At 60.3% G+C, this 19844-nt stretch overlaps 3 protein-coding genes across 7 annotated transcripts in view; all 3 read right to left on the bottom strand.

Moving 5' to 3' along the window:
- Positions 1-2286: 2286 nt before the first annotated feature.
- Positions 2287-8002, bottom strand: PYROXD2 (pyridine nucleotide-disulphide oxidoreductase domain 2). 2 transcript variants are annotated; one of them, XM_027710959.2, is made up of 16 exons: positions 6693-8002; positions 6268-6287; positions 5941-6034; positions 5788-5861; positions 5522-5668; positions 5226-5379; positions 4949-5073; positions 4738-4835; positions 4199-4340; positions 3973-4107; positions 3799-3871; positions 3520-3676; positions 3234-3388; positions 2990-3096; positions 2764-2884; positions 2287-2660 (listed from the first exon to the last, which is right to left on the bottom strand). In XM_027710959.2, the coding sequence occupies exons 1-16, from the start codon at positions 6868-6870 to the stop codon at positions 2590-2592; spliced, it is 1851 nt and encodes a 616-aa protein (XP_027566760.1). In that variant the 5' UTR covers positions 6871-8002; the 3' UTR covers positions 2287-2589. The 2 variants fall into 2 exon arrangements, with proteins under 2 accessions (XP_027566760.1, XP_027566752.1); XM_027710951.2 differs by having other exon boundaries at positions 4949-5010.
- A 93-nt stretch (positions 8003-8095) lies between these two features.
- Positions 8096-12878, bottom strand: HPS1 (HPS1 biogenesis of lysosomal organelles complex 3 subunit 1). Of its 4 annotated transcripts, none has more exons than XM_027711005.2 (18): positions 12725-12874; positions 12498-12635; positions 12289-12431; positions 11960-12068; positions 11599-11759; positions 11420-11522; positions 11215-11319; positions 11054-11129; positions 10875-10942; positions 10159-10326; positions 9908-10084; positions 9773-9840; positions 9517-9639; positions 9350-9415; positions 9010-9154; positions 8798-8911; positions 8577-8659; positions 8096-8308 (listed from the first exon to the last, which is right to left on the bottom strand). In XM_027711005.2, exons 1-18 carry the CDS (start codon positions 12821-12823, stop codon positions 8146-8148), a joined length of 2109 nt encoding a protein of 702 aa, XP_027566806.1. In that variant the 5' UTR covers positions 12824-12874; the 3' UTR covers positions 8096-8145. The 4 variants fall into 4 exon arrangements, with proteins under 4 accessions (XP_027566806.1, XP_039235131.1, XP_027566810.1 ...); XM_039379197.1 differs by having other exon boundaries at positions 11599-11720; XM_027711009.2 differs by lacking the exons at positions 10875-10942; positions 11054-11129; positions 11215-11319; ... (4 more) ...; positions 12498-12635; positions 12725-12874 and adding an exon at positions 10568-10678.
- Positions 12879-13064: 186 nt separating this feature from the next.
- The window catches only part of HPSE2 (heparanase 2 (inactive)), a 110009-nt gene continuing 103229 nt past the window's right edge, over positions 13065-19844 (bottom strand). The window contains exons 9-11 of the mRNA XM_027710965.2: positions 15150-15295; positions 14044-14190; positions 13065-13961 (exon numbers count right to left, since the gene is read on the bottom strand). Coding sequence (XP_027566766.1) covers positions 13796-13961; positions 14044-14190; positions 15150-15295 — 459 coding nt within the window. The 3' untranslated portion in view covers positions 13065-13795. The remainder of the gene's footprint in view (positions 13962-14043; positions 14191-15149; positions 15296-19844) is intronic.

Genomic DNA, 19844 nt, shown 5'->3' with positions numbered 1-19844 from the left:
TCCCGCTGCTGCTGGCTCCCACGGCTCTTGACTCCCGCCGAGCACCGCCTGCAGCCGCTTTTATGTTGCAGCGGGGTGGGCCGCTCCGGGGGAGGGGGGAGCCTCCGCCCTCCCGCCTCGGGCCTGGAGCCCAGCCCTACTCCCTGCCCTCCCCCGGCCGTATCCTGCCACACTGGGGCAAACCTGTCCCCGCCCCAACCCCTGTCCTCCCCCCAACCTGAGGGGGCTGAGGACTCCCGGATACCCCTACCTGCCGTGAGCCTGGACCTCCTCCCAGTCTGAACCCAATGCCCCCGGTCGAGGATGCTTCTCCCATGGGTCTGTCCCCCAGCCAGGCAGAGCATGGACCTTGTGGAGGTGACAAACTGTCACGCTAGGGACACCTCGAAAGGACACCTCTTGCCCCTTCCCACCTACACACTGACTCAAATGGGCATGCAGGCAGGGGGTGCCTCGGGGTGCTGCAATGGGGCCAGGACTCGGGGGGCACAGAGAACACGGCAGGCTGTGGGATGGCATTGGAAGTCCGGAGTACGGTTCTCCCAGGGCTCAGGGCATCACCGGGGCCATTCCTGAGCCAGGCTGGCTGTGAAGGTCCTCAGGCATAGCCTTTCTCCCTGGGATGTGGAGACTGGGGATGCCCCCCTCCCGACCTGCCCCGGGAGCAACCTCCGGCTTGGGGTGCCGCCAGTCCCCGGGGCACCCCGCTGCCCACACGCCCGCCGTGCCCCGCCGTGGGATGGGGATAAACAGGAAACCCTGTGCCCTGGCTGTGCCCAGGGACCGGCCAGGAATGTGCCGGTGGCCACCGGGCTGTTTGTTTGGAGTCAAAGCAGCTGGATCCTGCCGGGAGGAGCCAGAATCAACACGGCCGGGAATAGCCCGTGAGCTCATCGCCACGTTTCGCAAGAGCTCCAGCACCTCTGGGTGTGCATGGGTGCACGGCGCCGGGACCCGCTCTCAGGAGACCCTCATCCCAGCCCTCTGCCTCGTCCGGGCTCAGGGCACGTGCTGAAGCCTCTCCTGCGATAGGAGTCCCTGGCCAGCCCCAGCATGGGGGCCACGGAAAGCCCTGGGGAAGGGCAGGGTTGCAGCCAGCAGTGAAGCCTGTGACTCATTCGTGTCTCAACGTTTTGGAGCTCAATTTCTAAAGCGTGAGGCCAGAAGTCCCCCTGGCCTCCCCACCCGGAAGATGGTGGCAGGGGTCCAGGGCAGGCGGGTGCTGGGTACTGCTCCCAGCTCTGCCTCTGCTCCTGGGGTCAGCAAGAAGAGGGCAGGGAGGGGGCTGGTGGGCTCTCCCACACCTGGGACCTGCCAGCCTCACCCCGCAGCAGTGGGGGCACTGTGTTGTGCTGCTCATTGTGACCGTGGCAGGCTGGAGGCATCCCCCTTTGCCTTGAGGTGTCACTCAGTGAGCCCCTCATCTCCCTCGGGGCTCACTGGGTGCCAGCACCTGCAGTCCCGGGCTGCCAGCAGCGGCAGCAGCTAAAAATACGCAGCCGGCAGCAGGGCAGCCCCGTGCGCGGGAAGCTGTGGGCAGCAGGCGGGCGTGCGGGGCTATTCTCAGAGGGCTGCGGGACTATTCCTGGCCAGTCAATATTGATTCAGCTAGCTCAGGTGCAGCAGCTCAGCCTGTCAGCACCGTATTTAGGGCCCAGCGGGAGGCGAGGTGGGCGGCTGAATCGGGAGCATTGTCCAGGGGAGGAAGAGGGCAGGGAGAGGATGTGAGCTCTGTAATCTGCAGCCAGTGGCTCCCGGGCCTGCTGTGGCTGAGGGTTGGCCGGCACGGAGCATCTGCCTTGGTGATGGAGGGACAGAACCAGAACATGCGCAGGCAGCACCTGGTGGGAACAGTAGGGAGTGTGAGGCACAAGGGAGTAGCTGCCACTCCTGGCTCCTGTGGCCTCTGAGCTGCTGGGCATGTCTGCTCTACACACACCTTCCCAGAGCTGGGGGACGGGGGACAGAGGACAGTTGGGGCCTCCAGGTAGCAAAGCAGGTCCCAGGCAGCTCCCTGGCTGCCTGCTTGTTCTAAGCACCATGGGAAGGTCCAGGCCAGCCCAGAACAGGAGGACTGTACAAACGGCCCTGCACGCACCTGAGCCTGCATCAACAAGCACAGGAGAGGGTGAGGAGCTGTTTGTCCCTGTTCACTGCTCTGAAATGTGCCAGTCCCCTCTGGCACCTCCGCTGAGGTTGCAGCACCAGCCACAGTGCAGCCCCTCATGTTGGCGTGGTGGGAGCTGCGTGAATTGCTCAAAAATCACAGCAAGAGTGCTCATGACAGAGCCCGGGCCAAGGTTTATTTCCATGGGCACAGGCAGGAGCTGAGTGAGGCTTACCAGGGTCACACAGTGCACAAGTCACTGCAGCAAAGCTGGGTTGTGGTAGGCTGGGAGAAGCCACCTGTTCAAGATAGTAGCAGCTGAGAGCACAGGGGACCCTGCCAGACTGCACCCTCATCTCTCTGGGGATGCTGCTCTGAGGTGTCTGGTAAGCAATTTGGAGATGGACAGGGCTCTGCATGGGATCAATGAGGCTTGCTGCTGCCGCAAGCCTGTATTGGTGAAGTCAGTGTCACCACTGTCATCAGAGGCTCCTGAAGTCCTTGAGGGCCACCTGGGCAGCATTGCGTCCTGCTGCTCCCATCACTCCTCCTCCTGCAAGAAAGCAGAAATGGGGAGTGGAAGTGCACCTCTTCCACATGCCCCTGCCTTCCTTCTGCAGCCCCCCAGAAGGGTCCTGGCTCCCAGCTCTGCTCACCAGGGTGGGCTCCACTTCCACACAGGTACAAGCCAGGAATTGGGGACCGGTAGCCAGAGTAAGATGGTGCTGGCCGGGCAAAGTACAGCTGGTCCAGAGACATCCCTCCGTGGAAGATGTTCTGCCAACAGAGCTCTATGTGAGCTGGCTGTGCCTGGCCCAAGACTGTATGCCCACCAGCATTGGCACCGTAGTGATGCTCAGAGGTGACACGCATGGTACCCACTCCACCGGGCAGTCCGAAGATCCTCTCCAGGTCTGGTGGTGTCAGGATATCCCTGCCAATGACGGATGCCTTAAATCCTGGGGCATAGTCTTCAATGCAGTCGAACACTAGAGAAAGATGAAGGGACTGGTGGGCAGCTTGGGGGGACATGGGAGCAAGCCCACGCACAGTTACAGGGCAGCTCTGCCCATGGGCAGGGACCCGTGCTCCTGGTGTTACTGGAGTCTGTGTGTGCATTACCTACCCCTGTCTGCATACGCATTTCTGGCCTGCTCGTCCCAGGACTGACCGTCTGCCAGCACGGACGGGGTGTACTGGGTGAAGAGGGACACAACGTGGCAGCCCTGTGGGGCCAGTCCTGGGTCCAGCGCTGAGGGGATGCAGAGCTCGATCATGGGCCTGAGGGAGCAGTACACCAGCTGGGCAGGCATAGAGGGACCCAGCCACCCCACACCTCTTTCCCCAGCACCTGCCATGACTGTCCTGTCCCTTCCCCTGTGGAGCCAAGGTGTGCCAGTGCAGGCTCCTACCTGTTGGAGGGGTGTCCGTGGGTAGCCTCGGTGAATGCCTGATGCAGGAGGTGGGTGTTCTCGCAGTTGAGATGTATGGAGCACTGGTGGTGGGGCAGGGGCTGGCCGTCACGGGCGTTGGGGGCAGCCAGGAAGCTGGGCAGCCGATCCACTGCCACTGGGCATGGGATGGGGAAATGGGGGAAGCAGGATGGGGAAATGGGGGAAGCCTCTTATTGAGCCTAGCACTGGTGTTCCTCCAGCAGGGATGGCAGCAGAAGTGTCCTTGAAAGTACCTACCATTGATCTTGGTGACGGGGGAGCGTGTGTCAACCTGCCGGATCCGCTGGACAAAATCCTTCGGCAGCTGCCTCTAGGATGGGATATGCCGGTGCAGAGACTGACTGTGAGGGGCAAGTGTGGATGGGGGGATGCTGACATGCCAAGCCCCCACCAGTCCCATGCACCCCATACCTGAGGAACGAGTTCCAGGAAAGTGATTTGGGGGGAGGCATTGGAGAGCACCAGTTTACTCCTCACCTCTGTACCATCCTGCAGCGCAACACCCTGTGCCCGCCCGTCCCTGCCCAGCAGCACGTGGCACACTGCCTGGGCAGGCAGAGGGGACAAGACTTCACCAAGAGCATCCCTGCTTCCTGCAGGATGGCAAGGCAGCTCCCCTCTACCCGGCACCCCATACCTTCTCAGCAAAGATGTGGGCTCCCCAGGCTGTCGCTGCGTGGGCAATGGCTTGGGACAGGGCTCCCATCCCACCTGCCACGTAGCCCCAGGCTCCCCGCCGTCCCTCTAGCTCGCCCATGACATGGTGCAACAGCACGTACCTGTGGTAGCAGGATGCTAGGTTAGGTGCCAGACGAGGGGATGGGTCTGTCCCCTGCATGAGCAGAGTGAGGGCAGCCCCCACAGACGGGACCGTGCCAGCTCATAGGATGCCAACTCAGTTACAGGGAGCATGCACCAGCCAGGACTCAATCTGACTCAAGGTTAGGGGTGTCCAAACAGCAAAGGGATAGGTGGGGGCCACCCAGGAGAGCCATATGGCAGGGATGGCCCCTTGCCCAGTTCCAACCCTTGAGGCACCCTGGCAAGGCTGAACAGGCAGTGAGAGGGAGAGGCAAGGAGTCAGGGCATTGGGTACTGGGGTGCAGCAGAGCCAAGTACAGAGTGTGGCATGGGGGGACAATGCAGCCAGGAGCCCCAGGGGGAAGGGACCCTCACCCGCTGCCGGGGGTGTGGGGGCTAGTCATGGCTCCAATCACCGCGTCAGTAGCCAGAGTTGCCTTCAGGGGCTCTGACTCAAACCACTGATCCAGGATCTGGCCCAGGAGAAAGAGAGCATGCCAGGCTTGGGGTGCGGAGCTGCCGCAGCACCCTTGTAGGAAGGACCCGAGGCAGTGGGTGGCTCCACACTGCTACCATCAGCACAAACCTTGGAGATGGGAGCTGTGAGCACCTCGTAATAGCGGGGCAGCTGCTGGCCGAGCGCCAGCCCTGGGGGTGGAGAGGTGGTGTGAGAGCTGCATTGCTGTACCAGGGCTGGCTGCTGGTGCCCAGCTGGGTTTGGGGAACAGGCAGTGGGACCAAGGTCGGCAAGCCTACCAGAGCCTGCCAGCCCAGCTGGGGCTCCTGAGGAGGCTCAGCATTGCTCAACCCAGGTGCTGGCAAACACTCCTTGCCATCGGGGTTCCCCAGCACCCCAGATGTACCTGCCTGCAGCAGGGGCCACAGGGCTCGCAGGTTCCTGAGCTGCTGCAGCAGGGACCCCTTCCCCAGGGCAGCTGTATCCACTGGAGGAGAATCCAGCAGTGGGTCAAGGGCCGACACCATGCCCCCCATGAATGCCTCATACTCAGGGTAAGCCTGAAAGGGGACAGAGAGGGAAAAACAAGGACTGCACCATGGTAGGTGCAATGGATATCACACCCGGGAGCAACCCTGCTGCTTCAGGGACAGGGCAGCACCTCAACGGCTTTGCTGTGCCAGATGCGTGCCTCTGCAGTACCTGGGCATCCTTCTGGGAGAACTGAGCAATCTGCTGCTGATTCTGGGCCATGTTGTGTCCCAGCAGGAGGGAGCGAGGAGGGCTCCTGTCCTCCAGCAGTGGGGTGAAGGAGTAGGGGTCCCGTGGGAGCACCCTCAGGCCATGCCGCTACAAGACAGGGATGTCCCTGCTACAGGACTCACCCTGCAGAGACAGCCTTGCAGCAGGGGCACCCTGCCTGCATGCTGGGAGGTGCTGGCAGACCAGCAAGGGATGGGTGCCAATACCTGCAGCTCCAGCTCGGCATAGATTTGTGGCCGCAGCAGGCTGAGCAGGTACGACGCCCGGGAGAACTTGAACCCTGGAAGATGTGGGGTAGAGGAAGGTGGCCACACCCAGGGCTAGCCAGGGCCAGGGTGACAAGGGGCATGCAGGGGTACCTGGCACAATCTCCTCTGTGACAGCTGCACCGCCCAGCACGTGGCGCTTCTCCAGCACAGCTGTGCGCACCCCTGCCTGCTGCAGGTAGGCAGCCTGTGGGGAGCATGGCATCGCACTGCCCATCCCTCCAGCTGGGATGTGTCCCTGTCAGTCTGAGCACCCTCTTGCACATGGTGCTCCCCCTCACCAGGGAGGGCCCTGTGGGAGCCCCCAGCCCCATGGGCACTGCCACAAAAGCCCTCCCTTGACCACTGTGCAGACCCTTCCCAATCCCTGGCTGTTCCCCAGGGATAGTGGAGAGGCAGCATGCCATTCTTGGTACTTACTGCCACCAGCCCATTGTGCCCTGCAAGGAGAGAGAGAGGTGAGCAGAGTCCAGTGTTGGGACAGTCCCACAGGACAGGGCACCCTGCCATGCCTAGGCATGGGGGAGCCACAGCCACCCGAATAACGGGCTCTGGACACAGGGATACAGGTGACAAGGGGCATCCTCCACTGGCCCTACAGCCCTGGCCCTAACGGTGCAGGGGAGGGGGACAGAAGTGCTCAAGGCAGATGTCCCCTTTGTGCCCTGCATGCTGGGGGGCTGCAATGTGTGCCCAGCTGTGCCAGACCCCTGGGGGTTTGCAACGTGTCCAGCACTGCTGTGGTTCCTGCCTGGCCACTCCCCTGCCACCTGCTGTGGGGGAAGGACAAGTGGGAGTCCCCGCTGGCTCCCCACAGCTCGACACTTGCTCCCTTGCTCCGTTACCTGCCCCGATCACCACCGCGTCGTACTCCCGCTGCAGTCGCTCTGCAGCCCCGGCGTGGGTCAAACGTGCTCCTGACAGCCCCAGGGAGAGATGCCAGTCCTGCAGCCAGCGGGAAGAGCAGACTGTGTTCAGTCTTGCCTGGATCCTGGTTGCCATTGCCCCACAGTGCCTGGCCATGGCTGCCCTGAGTCCTGCAGCCTGGACTTTGCTTTCCTGGCGGAACTCTTCCCAGGGCTTCCGGGCACGGGGAAGAGATGGGGGGGCCCGGGCAGGGAACGCCTTGAGGCAGGGCCAGCCACTGTGTGCCGGGGCTTGCGGGGACGATAGGCGGGACAGGAGCACATGCCGAGCAGCACTGCCCCTGCTGCTGGCACTGACGCTGGCACAGTTTTGCTGGGGGCTTGCAGCAGGGCTGGAGACCAGCCCCAGTGCTGAGGCGGCGACAGGGTCAGATCCTGTCTGGGGTTCAGCAGGGTGCCAGGTACTCCCCAGACTATACGCCAGGAAGGTGCTGGGCAGGCAGGCGGGGGCCTGAGAGCCGCCCCTCCTCCAGCCCCTGTTCTGTTCCAGGGATGATCCAGAGGCATGTGGCTGGGGTGATGGGCCAAGCGCTGCAGGTCAGAGTGAGTTTGCCCCACCTTGAGCAGGCAAGCCCCAGGCAGGTGGGGACAGCAGGGGGCAGCTTAGGGAAGAGGTTGGCTTTGAATCCAGTGCTATTGCTCGGCAAATTCCTGCCCAGCAGGATGGGGCAAAGGACCTGTCATGGTCCAGTGCTCTCGGAAGAACCATCCTCAGCTCCAGGGAGCAGCATGGGAGCAACAAGGGGCAGTGGCTGCCCAAGTCCCTTGTGGCTGGCCTCAATCCCGACTGTACCCGAGGTCTGGACATGCACTGAGTCCTGATGTGCCTGAGACACACATAAGCTGCCTCAGATTTACTTGCTGTTCCCAGAGGAGCTCAGACCTGCGGCTAACCAGTGCCTGGGAGTGTGGGTGTGGGGAAGGGGGTACAGGACAGGATGCACCTCCCCAGAGCCTGCCTAACGTCTGAGGGCCTCACACCCCACATTTGGGGGTGAGGGGGAAGGGGGATGCACTCCAGACCATTTTTCCATGCACGTTTGGCTACACTATTTTGAGCTCCGGCCAAAGCCAAGCAGCAATGCCAAGCTAACACTATAAATCCTGCTCCAGAAAAGCCCTTTTCAGCAAGATGGTGATGTGCCAACAACTTCTCAACCCCACTCTCTGCCTGTCCCCAGAGGCTGCTGGGTGGCAGTGAAAACCCATGGAGAGCAGGGAAGGAGGTAGTGCCAGCCCTGCCAGGCTGAAGGATGGGAAGGCTGCCTGTCACTTCCTGCAGACACAGCCCCACGACACAGACACTGAGAAAGCAGCCCAGGTTCCTGGAACATCCACACCCGCTTTAATGCCTGAGGTGGCCAGAGGCAGCTCAGAGCAGAGGGATGCGGGATGGCTCCCAGAGGCGCCGGGCCAAGTCGCAGGCCTGCTGGACCACAAGCTCAGAGGGGATGATGCCCAGGTGCACAGTCAGCAGCTCATAGCACTTCACTACTTCTGCCTGGTGGTTCTTGCTGTAATAACGCAGCAACTTCCTGGGGAGGAAAAGAAAGAGGCCTTGGCAGGTAGAGTGCACACAGGCACCCCCTTTCTAACCATCTTCCCTTTAGAAAGTCCTTTGCAAGAACACAGAAGAACCATGGCACCAGGCTGGGGAGGTGGGCTGGTGCAACCCCAGTGACACCACAGCACCAGTATCACCCTGCAGTGACACCCTGGTGAGGATAACATTACTCACAGGGACCCCCATGCCAGCCTAGCTTTGAGCCCCGGTGCCAAACCACAGGGCTGGTGACTGCTCACCTGTAGTAGTCCCCTGCCAGCATCCCAATTGGAGCAGAATCATCAGACAGAACCGGTACCTCTATCACCTCCAGCTTGTAGCCCTGGGGAGAAATGACAGCAGAGGGCAGAAGCAGGCATGGGACTGCCGAGGAGCCAGAGCTGGCTGTGCCTACAGCCCCTCTCCCTGCCCCAGAAGGTGCTGGGGCAGAGGGGCTCAGCCCCTTCCTGGCCCCACGTACCAGCTCATTCTCAAACCAGAGGAAGTAGGAGCAACAGTAGTCGCCATCCTGCAGCATGAGTGTCGTGTAGCCCTTCTGTAGGTATCGCCGGGCCAGTGTGATCAGGGACCAGACCTGGAGGACAAGGGACATCTGAAGCCTGAGCAGAAAATCCTCCAATTACCACCCCCTCTGGTGGTTCCCATGCCACCTCTATCCCCCATGAGCAGTACCTTTCTCTTGATGAAGTTGGCCAGGGGACCCTTGCCGAGCTCTGAGCTGGACTTCTCTGTCACGCTGAGTGATGGTGCCATCATCTGCCCAGCTGTGCGGTCCACATAGATGAAGTGCACCAGGCCAGGAAAGTCCTCTAGGTATGTGGGGTGGGTTAAGGGTGTCCAACAACTTTGGTGCCTTTCCAGGACAGCCCCTGAGCCTCGGGGAAACTGCCTTCACCCACCACGCTCCTCCCCTTGACCCTGGTGCTGGGGGACAGGGTCCCACTCCCACGTCTGCTACCCCCTTGAGGACACCCCCTCTCCCGGCTGTGTTCCCAGCCGCAGAGATGGGTATGACACCATGGTGATATTGCGCCTGCTCTTCACCAGAAGGAAGTCCCGCCAGTCCAGCAGCTTCTCCCTGTCCAGAAGAAGCATGGTGAAGAATCCAGGACCCCCAAGTCCCAGCACAGCTGGTTGTGCAGCAGCTCCTTGGTGATGCTGGCCACCCCATGCACTCACCTCATCAGCTTCTGAGCATGGTCCCGCAGCCCCTGGGACAGGCTGTGGCCAGCAGAGGTCAGGAAGAGCTGGCGGTACACAGAGCAGAGCTGCCGCTTCACGCTGGCCACTGCCTGCAGCAGCCTGAGCCAGGAGACACAGAGAATACTGAGTTTGGACATTGGGTCCCCAGCACTGCAGGGACAGCTGTGCTGGCCCCAGCCTGGAAAAGGCGCCTGCCTGCTTTGCAGACTTTCCCTGGCCGCTCCCTACTCACTCCAAGGAGCTCCCAGGCTCGGTCCGGGAAAATATCTTGTTCTTGAAGTCCAACCAGGTGTTCTGCAACTAAAAAGACAGGACTGTGTCAGGCTGTGGGGACAGCAGGACAGGGTCCTCATGTTCCCACTCCCACCTGGATGTCCTGTCCACTCAGCTTCTTCACAAACTTGTCCATGCGCTGCCGCAGCTCGGCCAGGAACGGGTAGGAGCGTGTGACTCCCGCCTCTGGCCCCTCTTCCAGCTTCTTCTCCAGCACCAAGAACCCATCCAGCAACTGGTATAAGGTGACAGCCACCTGGGTCATGGGGCCCTGCCAGGGAAGGGAGATGTGGGTCAGGCAAGACTCAGTCCAACATCGCCTCCCTGACCTCAGAGGCAGCTCACCTTGGTCAGCAGCACGAGGGAGATGCCTGGCCAGAGTGGCAGGCAGTGCATGGTGTGTGGCAGCAAGGGGCAGTAACCTTCCCGCAGGTTGGCATCCAAGAAGATCCTTCTGGGGTTTGAAGCTTCAGGGACCAGAGGCCCCAAGGTCTGGAGCAAGTCCTCTGCCATCTGGGGAGAAAGAGAAGATGCTCAGCCCCCCCGTGGGTATGAGGTAGCCTGCACCAACCCGGGATGCTCTGTAGGGACATGGCAATGCCCTGAAAGCTGCAACCAGGTATGACAGAACTGAAGGAGCTGAAGGGGCCATGCAACAGAAGATCAGCAGCAAGGGAAGTGCCCAAGAACCCCAAAAGAGCACCAGACAGAAAGACAAAGGTTGCAAATGCCTTAAAGTGAGGCCAATGCTTACTTGCAGTGTGTGAAGTGCTGCAGCATCCATCACAGAAGCAGCCCAGAAAGCCCAGAGGCAGCAGAGGGAGACACTGGACTGCTCTGAGGCAGCCCTGATTTCTCTCTGCTGACAGCTCTGGACAGGGAGACTGTAAGCAACGCCTCAGAGAGGGCACAGTTAGGCACAACATGTGGGACACAGGGTACCCACAGCTGCAGCACAGCAAGAGACGAGTGCCGAAGACTGGAGACCGCAAAGAGCACAAAGAGCATCGGGACAGGCTGTCGAGGTGTGGAGCTGGGAGGCATTGCAGGACTGTGCTCACCTGGACATCTGCAGCTTCTGCCTCCCCAATGCTCAGCATCTCAGCACCCTCTGACCAGCTCTCGCTGCCTGCAGGGAACACAACAGCAGGTCGCCCTTCCCACCAGGCCCCTTCACAGCCCCAGAGCCTCTGTAGGGCTGGGGGCAGGGGGCAGGGCTGCTGCCTAGCTGGGAACTCACCTGTGCTGTGCCTGCCTGGCGAGGGCTCAGGTGTGTAGTAGACCTCGGGCACAGATTGATCATCTGTGTCCTGCCACTGAGAATGGATGTGTCAGCAATGGGAGCAATGCAGGCAGTCCTTCCAGCATACCACCCTACAGCTCCTGATCTCATGGCCTCACCTGGTCATCTGAGTCCTTCTCTGCAGCTCCATGGGAGCCAGGGCCACTCACAGGGATGCTCTCACTTCTCTTGGGTCCCTCGGGGAGAACGTTCCCTGCCATGGGCTTCCAAAAAGAGGGAAAAAAAGTTAAGCCCTGGCTGCCAAGGCATCCCCCCACAGGAGCACCTTGACCTGCTCTGGACCCCAGTCCTGCTCTAGATCACCTGGGGGCTGAGCTCCTCCTCAGCACTCTGGCTGGGGTACAGGTCCTGCACCAGGAGGATGAGGACAAGCAGGTCGGCCGGGCGGATGGAGCTGGCATTGCGGCTGCAGGACAGAGAAGGGAAGGGTCAGCCGAGAGGATAAGTGGTGTCTTTGGGGAGGGCGGTGGGGCCGGGTGTACCTGGAGTAGAAGGCCAGCAGCTTGGTGTGCACCAGAAGGAAGGCATGGCCCACCTCGTCCCCACCACGCTCAGGACTGGCATTGATGTACTGCACCACTTGCCGTTCCAGGAACTCAATGCACTGCTCACACAGTTGAGGGTGGATCAGCCGCTCCACGGCCTGGGGTGCAGGTGGGAAGAAGGCTGCGGAGTTCCCCTAGACCCAGCCTCACAGCCGCAAGGGCAAGTTTGAGCTTCCACTGCTCCAGGGAGTTGCCCCAAAGTCCCCAGCCTAGAGCCTTTCCTCACATCCCGGGACTCTATGCAGCCTCACACCCCTGGAATGCCCCAAAAGTGAGGGACATCCAGGGGCATTGGTACCTCCACTGCAAAGCTCTGGTCCTCCTCCCGCAGGTGGCTGTAGGTCTCCAGAAGGCCCCGCAGCAGGCTCCATACACGCTCCCGCTGCTCTGAGTCAGCTGGCCGCAACCTGCACCGGTCACAGAGTGTGAAGTGAGAGGCAGCTGTCACCTCCTTGTGTGGGACGGACACCACAAAACCCAGCTGCAGCCCAGCAGGCAGGGGGGTCATGCTGAAAAGAGGCGTCCCAGTCCGGAGACACCCACTCCCACCCCTCGGTGCTGCACGAAGGCACCGCGTGGCAGCCACCCCAGAACCCCGGCATGCCAGCCCGTGCCGTGCCCACTCACTCCTTGCGGATGAGGTGTGAGTCGAGCGTGACGAGGCCACAGTGAGCCTCCACCAAGCGCCGCAGCACGAAGAGCGTCCGGCGCAGGTCGTCCTCAGTCTGCGTCCCGTCGCCGTTCACTGCGATGTACAGGCAGTCCCCGAACTGCAACGGGCAGCGCGGTCAGGCGGGGGCCGGCCGGGGGTCCCCGGTCCCCGGTGCCGGTCCTACCGTCTGCAGGACGTGGAGGTGCCGCCCGCCCTCGGTGGCGAAGCAAGTGTAGGTGTCGGCGAGCTTCTCCAGCAGCGCCGCGCAGGAGATGATGAGGGGGGCGAAGAGGGTGTTGAGACTGTCCTCCAGCGCCGGGCCCTGCGCCACACGCTCCCGATCAGCGCCCACGCGCGACCGCGCCCCCCGCGCCCCCTTCCCCGCACCCGTCCCACCCCGTCCCGCCCCACCTGCCCGGCGTGGGGCGACCGCAGCCGGCGGAGGAAGGCGCCATCGGCCCAGTAGAAGAGCAGCTCGGCCGCGGTGCTGGCGATCAGGACACACCGCATGACCGGCGGCGCTGCGGGCACCGGGGGCTCCGGGACCGCGCGGCCCCACCCGCCCCGCGCCGCTTCCTGCTCCGCCGCGCGTGACCGCCGCGCCCACGCGCGCAGCGCCCCCGGTGGCCCGGCGCGGCACTGCAGGGCGGCACCGCTCCCGCCCCGCGGCCGCCCGCTCCCGCCCCGGCTGGGCCCGTCCCGCTCCGGTCTCGGTCCCGGACCCGGCCCGCAGCGGACAGAAGACGCCGGCGCGGTTGACAGCCCAACTTTATTACATCTCCGGTAGTGCCTGGGCGCGTCGCGGCTGCTCCTGCCCACGACACCGCCTCTCTCCTGGGCAGGACACGCTCTCGACCCCCCTCTCCGCTCCGGGACGTATAATTTAATTATCAACATTTCCCGCCGTGGAGCCCGGGCCCGCCCACTCGGGACGGCCCCCGGCGTCCCCTCCCCCGGCCCGCCCCGGCCGGTGCATCCCGCGGCGGGCCAGGCCGGCTGGCGGCATCCTGGCGGCAGTAGAGGGAGCTGCTTCCATGCGCTTGCTGCACCGGAGCACTGCCCGCCTCCGGGGAAGGGGGTCTGGCTGCTGGAAGGGTCACCACCTGGGCAGTGGGACCAGGGGACTCAGGAGGGCGCCTGCCCCACGCTATACCGGGGCTCGGCACCCCAGCCTTCCACGCAGCCAGTGGGCACTAGGTACCGGGTGCTTCTTGCAGCTCACGGGATGGCTGGCAGCAGGCCCTGCAAATTGGCTGTTGCACTGCTCTGGCAGAACGGTGGTCAGGGCACGTGGAGCTCTGTGGTCACAGGGCGGGAGTGGGTGCCAAGGCAGAGGACATCCAGGGTGTGAGGATGAGGGCATGTGTGGTGCCACCCAGCATGGCCCTGTGACAGGGCTGCGTGGGCTGCCAAGGAGGCAGCGTGACCTGGGCAGTGTGCGGGTGCAGGAGCGGGGCTGGCAAGTCTGTTCTGGGCCGCGGGCTATCGGTACCGACAAGCCAGCGCATTCACATTCTTCACCACATAGAAGCTCATGGTCAGCGGGGGGATGACCAGGGTACGGCCGGCCCGCAGAGGGCGAGGCTTCAACTCAGGGAGGGTCCCATCGTCCACCATGGCCAGTGGCTGCCCATTGAGCTGGACCAACCTGTGGGACCAAGAGAGGGTCAGGGCAGTGGCATTCAGGATGGGGCAGTCGTGGCAACCCCAGCCACTGGCATCACACTTACTTGGAGTGGAGCCCGTCCTTGCCATAGGGCTGCAGCAGGTACTGGTGGACGATCTTATCCCGCAGCGTCCCTGCCAGCTTTATTTTCTTCCGGGAGCGATGCAGGTTGATGATGTAAAGGGTGATGGACCCCCGAACGTAGTTGTGGCTGCAAAGGGGAAAATGGGAGGTGAGGGCTGCATTGCCATGTGCCCTGGGAGCATTGCCTCCAAGGGGGTTGGGGACCTCTGCAAGAAGTGGCCTCATGCAGCCATCCGGATGTCACCATCCCAGTTGCCCCTCCACAGGCAGATGCCACCTTTCCATCACAAAGCTTGGCTCTGTCATGACAGCTTTCAACCCCTGCTCCTCAGCCAAGGGTGACAAAACTTAAGAGGGTGCTACAGTGGTGTCCAGAGCAGGGGTGGTGGTCCCAGGACAGCCCCCCCAAACTTGCAAGGAGGAGGCTGAGAACGGAGAGGAACTCTGTGTGTGAGTGGTGTCTGCCCCCGCCACCCCAGGCACCCAACTGACGGGTCCAGACACTGCTCCTCTGTCCCTTCCTAATCAGGCAGTCCCAAACAAAGGCTATAAAGCACTTTGCACCTGTCAGTTACTGGACAAGGTTTCCTACCGAGTTGGAGGCATGTTGAAAGCATCTGGACTGTGTAAAGAAACAGTCTCTCCTCCTCCACAATAGCAACTTGTGTCCGCGGAGGAGGTGGCCGCCCCCCCGGCTCGCTGGGGTGCTTTCAAAGACCTTATCAGCGAAACAATAACCAGGCCAGGCTCCCCGGCAGCGCGGCCCGGCGGGTAACCCGACCGACCGGGGGCCCCTCGTGTGTAATCCACTCCCTTGATCTCTGCTGCCCGGCCTGCCCGGCGGCCACTTCACCGGTCCCGGACGGCCCCGTTCCCAGGCACGGGCTTGCCACGACTTTCATCGGAGGCATCGCCATTCCTGTGCTCCTTCACTTTGACAGCAGCCAGAGCACCACCCAGGTGAATACCCTGGGAAGCCAAGCTGCCTTGCCAGGCTCCTGCCCCAGCGTGTCCTTGTCGGTCTCCATCTCCTGGGGGTACCGCTTATCCCACCCTGTAGCCCACAGTCTCCCTTGCTCCGCTTACTTGTGGTAGCTGGTGCAGTGGGCATAAATCCGGAGCTTGTCGCGAATGACCCTGCCGGGGCGGGGTTTCCTCTGCAGACCGGCCACGTGGATCGCCAGCACCTTGGGACCAATGAGGCGCTTGTAGAGCAGGGACAGCCAGTAATCCTGGGGGGCAGAGGGGACAGTCAGCAGCACAACAGTCCCCCAACTCACAGAGTGAGCTGGCAGGAGAGGCTGGCTTCCCTGCTTGCAACCTAGCAAAATTTTGGCTGTTGGGATGAAAATGTTGTGTGCCAGTTGTCTGCCTTGGGGTGAGCTTTTTTTGTGCAGTCCAAATCATAATGGCATCGCTGTTTCCAGGAAAGAGATTAAGAGAGGAATACATGGATACCCTCTAAAGAAGCTCAGCTTTTGGCTGTGTTGCAGAGCATGGGGAGCAGCATGAGTGCCTTCGCACGTTCCCATGGACCCACATGTAGCCATGCTGTGGACCTGTGCACCAGCTCTAGCTGATCCATGCTGTCTCTGCAGCAGGCTCTTCCCCCACTCTCTACACAGAGCTGGAGCGTAACAGCTTTTCATCTCTGTTTGTGGCACACTGGCTTTTGGGACTGCTGAGGGTGCTCAGCTTCCCAGAGGTATTTTTCCCATTTTAAAGCCTCCCATGGAGCATGGGGAAGCCAAGCACTCAAGAAATAGGAAATGTTCAGACCCTACACACATGTGTAAATGATGCAGCCTTAATTACGTCACCACATACTACTTTTTCCCACAGGGCATGGCCTTGCTCGGCACACAGGATGGACCCCAAGCCCTGGGGAGGGAGGTGAGGCTGTGTGGTGATGGAGGCTGCTGCCGGCAGGGCCCCCCACTCATCCGCTGCAGAGGCTGGGAGGTGTGTGATAAATGAAGCAGGGTTGTGGGAAGGGAAAGGGCAGGCTCAGGCGCTCCCCTGTTGTTCTGCAGGATGGGGCTCTGGCCCCACTGCTGACCCAGGCACACCAGGTGATGCTGGGGAGATGGAGCCTCTCACGCTGCTTCGCTGGGTGCTGCCTGTGAGTGCTGAGGCACTATCACACACATGAGCACTTTGGATAAACCCCCTCTGTCCTAGAGGGACCATATATACCAGGGCAATTGGGATGATCTCCCCTCCCTGTTGGAAATGTCGAACACCCAGCAGCAATAGTCACAGTGGCTCCAGGAGCAGCTCTGCCCATCGGTGTCTGACCTCACTGCACAGTGAGGAGGAAGGGAGCACTGAACAAGCACCCCGTGGCTCTGCACGCTGCCTGGGGAAGTCAAGGAAAGCCCTGTGTGGCCAGAATAGTGCCAGGAAAGGGCCTGCCACCCCAGAGGAGCATGTGGAGGGGGAAATGGGGTCTCCAGGGCCCCAGGATGCAAGGCAGAACAGGCAGGTGGAAGTGCAGATCCCTCGTACAGGTACAGTTATCCATCCTCTGGGTGGAGAACCCTCATACAGCCCCTGATTAACACGCATTTTAGGTGAAGAGGTCAGCAGATAAAACTGAGCAGTGGGGCAGCAGTGACTAGCACCACGCAAAAACCCACTGTCCAGATCGGACTGCCAGCCCCATCCTCTCTCCAGCCCAGCTCAGCAAAAGCTGATCTGTTCCATCAGTGCTTGGCTGGCCTGGCAAAGGAAGATCCAAGCATACCTCCCACTTTCTATGTAAGCTTTTGCCACAATGCTTGAAGAAAAGCCACCTTCTGCTCTCCTCTTGCTGCTCTCAGTCAAAACCATGGGTCTTTGTGCTACACCAGCCTGGTAACTGCTTCCTCTACAAACTCTGGGCCCTGAAGTAGATGTGAGGTTGAAAGGAGAAGCTTGTGTAGCCTGAGGAGGCTCAGCCACAAGGCCATAGCTCCTGGGGAGGATGAGCTGCAGTTGCTCAGTGCCACATACATGTGCTGTCCATAAGGCATATGGTGGGGCTGCTCTGCAGCCTGGGGATGTCCCTGCCTGCACCAAGCTGCAGGGGCTCTGCCAGCCTTCCCCTGCTGTAGGAATCTGTGCTGGCCCATGCTGCCCAGGCTCATGGCAGACAGGAGAAACAGTGCCCGGCACACTGCCAGCTCTCTGGTGAGACACTCTGATTAGTCAGCATCATTAGATGAGTAATTACTTGAATTTACAGCTAGACCAAAGGTGAGCACAGGCTGTAGTGTTTAGTCCCATGGTCATGAGTGAAAAATAAATTAGTTGGTGTCCCGACCTACTTGTCAGCTCAGGTTCTCAGGTCATTCTAGCAGCCCCCTCAGCATTTCCACTGATGAGATGCTGCTTTTACCCACAAGTTATGGGAGTGATAGAGGCCAGACGCTTGGTGTCTGCCCTCAGGATTTCCCTATGGGTCTTGAGTTGTTCTGCAGGGGGCTCTTGATGGTTTTGTCACCATGGGTAACTGGGACAGCAGCTCCATCTGAGCACCTATCCCTCTGGGCTGTGTGGTCCCCAGTGGTTTGCTGCTTCAACATCAGCATCCCTCCACTCTCAAGGCTCAGCAGCAGCAAAGTTTGTAATGTGGGGGTACGGGGAGTTGCCCAGCCCCATAACCTGCCCCCGTTGTTGCCAAATCTCATATCTTTCTGACAAACCCTGCAGAGCTGGGGGTGTTGAGCCCTAGGCTCCTGCCTTGGTGGCTCATGGGCAGGGCTGCACCATTCAGTGTCTCCTGGGCTGGGCACAAGGACAAATGCTTGTCTCTCTGGAAAGTGTTGGCTATGTTTTGTGAGCTTCTGATCCAGCTAAGAGTACACAGCTTTTCTGAGAAAAACCGTGCAGATGCTGTGAGATGGGTAAGGCAGTCATCAGTGATGCAGGGTGAGCTGTTCTGCAAAGTGTGAGATGATCACTGCTGAGCATGCAGCATTTTGGCACAGGCAATGCTCCAGTGTAGTGCAGGGACCGTCCTGTCCTTCCACCATCTGCAAGAGGTGAGGGGAGAGCAGTGATTTTATCTCGCCTTGCTGGCAAGACCAGCTCCAAAGTCTCAGTTTCAAGAAGGATGTGAAAATACCAAAGAGAGTTCAAAGGAGGGTGAGAAAAATGACCCGGGCCTGAAAAAGGAGTCATCAGCACCAGTCTCGAGGCACTTGAACTCTTCAGATCACTGCAGGGAAGCACTGAAGACAGCTGCATCTTTTTGCGTCATCACAAGTCCTCTTGTGTTGGGGGCCAAAATCACGTTACTTGCAATAAATTACCAGGACCTGGTGACACCAAGCACTTGGATGATAAATTACACACACATCTAGCATGATGGAAACAAACCTGCTGGGTGAAGGCACTTCCCCCATCTCGGCTGGTGTCCAGGGCTGCTCCTTCCACTGGCCATGAATGAACTCCAGTCAATATCACACCAGGACTGCTGGGCACCTGCAGCTACTTGCTCCTGTTCAAATGGTGACCAGCTTGGGAAACAGTTGCTCTTGAAACCCAGCTTGGTTGCAAACAGGGTGATTTTTCTGCTTATCAGTGACCTCTTCCTGGGCCCCTGACAGCAGCTAGCACCCACTCCTATGTGGCAAACCCTGTGCAAGCAAGTTCCCCAGGCTGGCAGCACCCACATATGCCTTGCAAAGACACGTGCCTGCCTTCCGGTGTGGAGTCAGACATCCTGTCAGAGGCAGCCCAGGCAACGCCCAGGGAAATGAGTGGCTCCCGTGCAACTGCAGAAAGGATTTGTCTTTTGGAGGGCTCCCATTATGAGGGCTGAGCCAGCAATACAGCTGTAGTGGTAGAGGAGGAATAGCAGACAGGAAGCTGGTTTGCTATTAGTCCCATGGGAATCAAGGGAGCTTTCTTGCTTTAATTACTTTGCAGACCCATTAAGCAGTGCTGCAGATGAGGAGCACCTGAAGGCAGAGCCCTCCTGTGCCCCAAGAGGTCTCCCGTCCTGCCCCTCCCGATTCATGGGCAGGAGGGGCACTTGTCTCAAGTGAGCTCTCAAGTACAGAGTTCAGACCAGCCTCATCTTCTGAGCCCCATGGGGCCAGTGAAGACCTACAAGCTTTCCACTAGACAGGGAAAGCCCAGCGGCTCCCACTTGATCTCTTTGCACATTTTACTTCATTGCAGGAGCTTTTGGAGACTTCAGCTTTTGGAAACAAGGCTGATTAGGCAGACCCTTAGGCAGAACTATTAACCAGACCCTCCCACCTCCAGAGCCATCAGGAGGACTGGAGGAGCGTATTCCCACTCTCTCCTAGAGGCAGCGAAGCAGCTTTACAGCCCACCTGAGTTTGTTCAGCTCTGCGCTCATCACGTGTGAGAAGGCGTTTCCATAATCAGAAAACCAGAGTAACAGAGCCGTGGCCCTTCAATCCACTGGGGGCTGTAACTAGCAAAGGCAGCTGAACTTCAAAGGAGCAAGTTGTGACCCTGTGGTGTACGGCCTCCTCTGGCTGGGGCTGTCGGTGCATGGCTGTATCTCCCTAAGTCACCAGCAGCATCAGCTGCTTACCCTATTCCTCTTCCTCTTGCTTCTTCCATCTTCTGAAGCTGCCCAAGCTCTTCCTCTGTGCCTTGGGCACACTCCAGTTTCAACAGCCTGTGACAGATTGCTCCATTCCTGCACCTTCACCTCCATTTTTCCACAGTCCAAGCAACTGGAAATAAGGGCTGGCTGGTCTGAACATCACAGGAGAGAGCTTTGTTCTTTTATCACTCTGTTGAGCCCAATGTCTTGTT

Source organism: Pipra filicauda, unplaced genomic scaffold, assembly GCF_003945595.2.
Source record: "Pipra filicauda isolate LSUMZ 115617 unplaced genomic scaffold, ASM394559v2 scaffold15_size4787011_pilon, whole genome shotgun sequence".
Taxonomy (NCBI): Eukaryota; Metazoa; Chordata; class Aves; order Passeriformes; family Pipridae; genus Pipra; species Pipra filicauda.
Note: the sequence above shows the minus strand (reverse complement) of the source record. Positions and strands in the feature narration are given on the sequence as shown.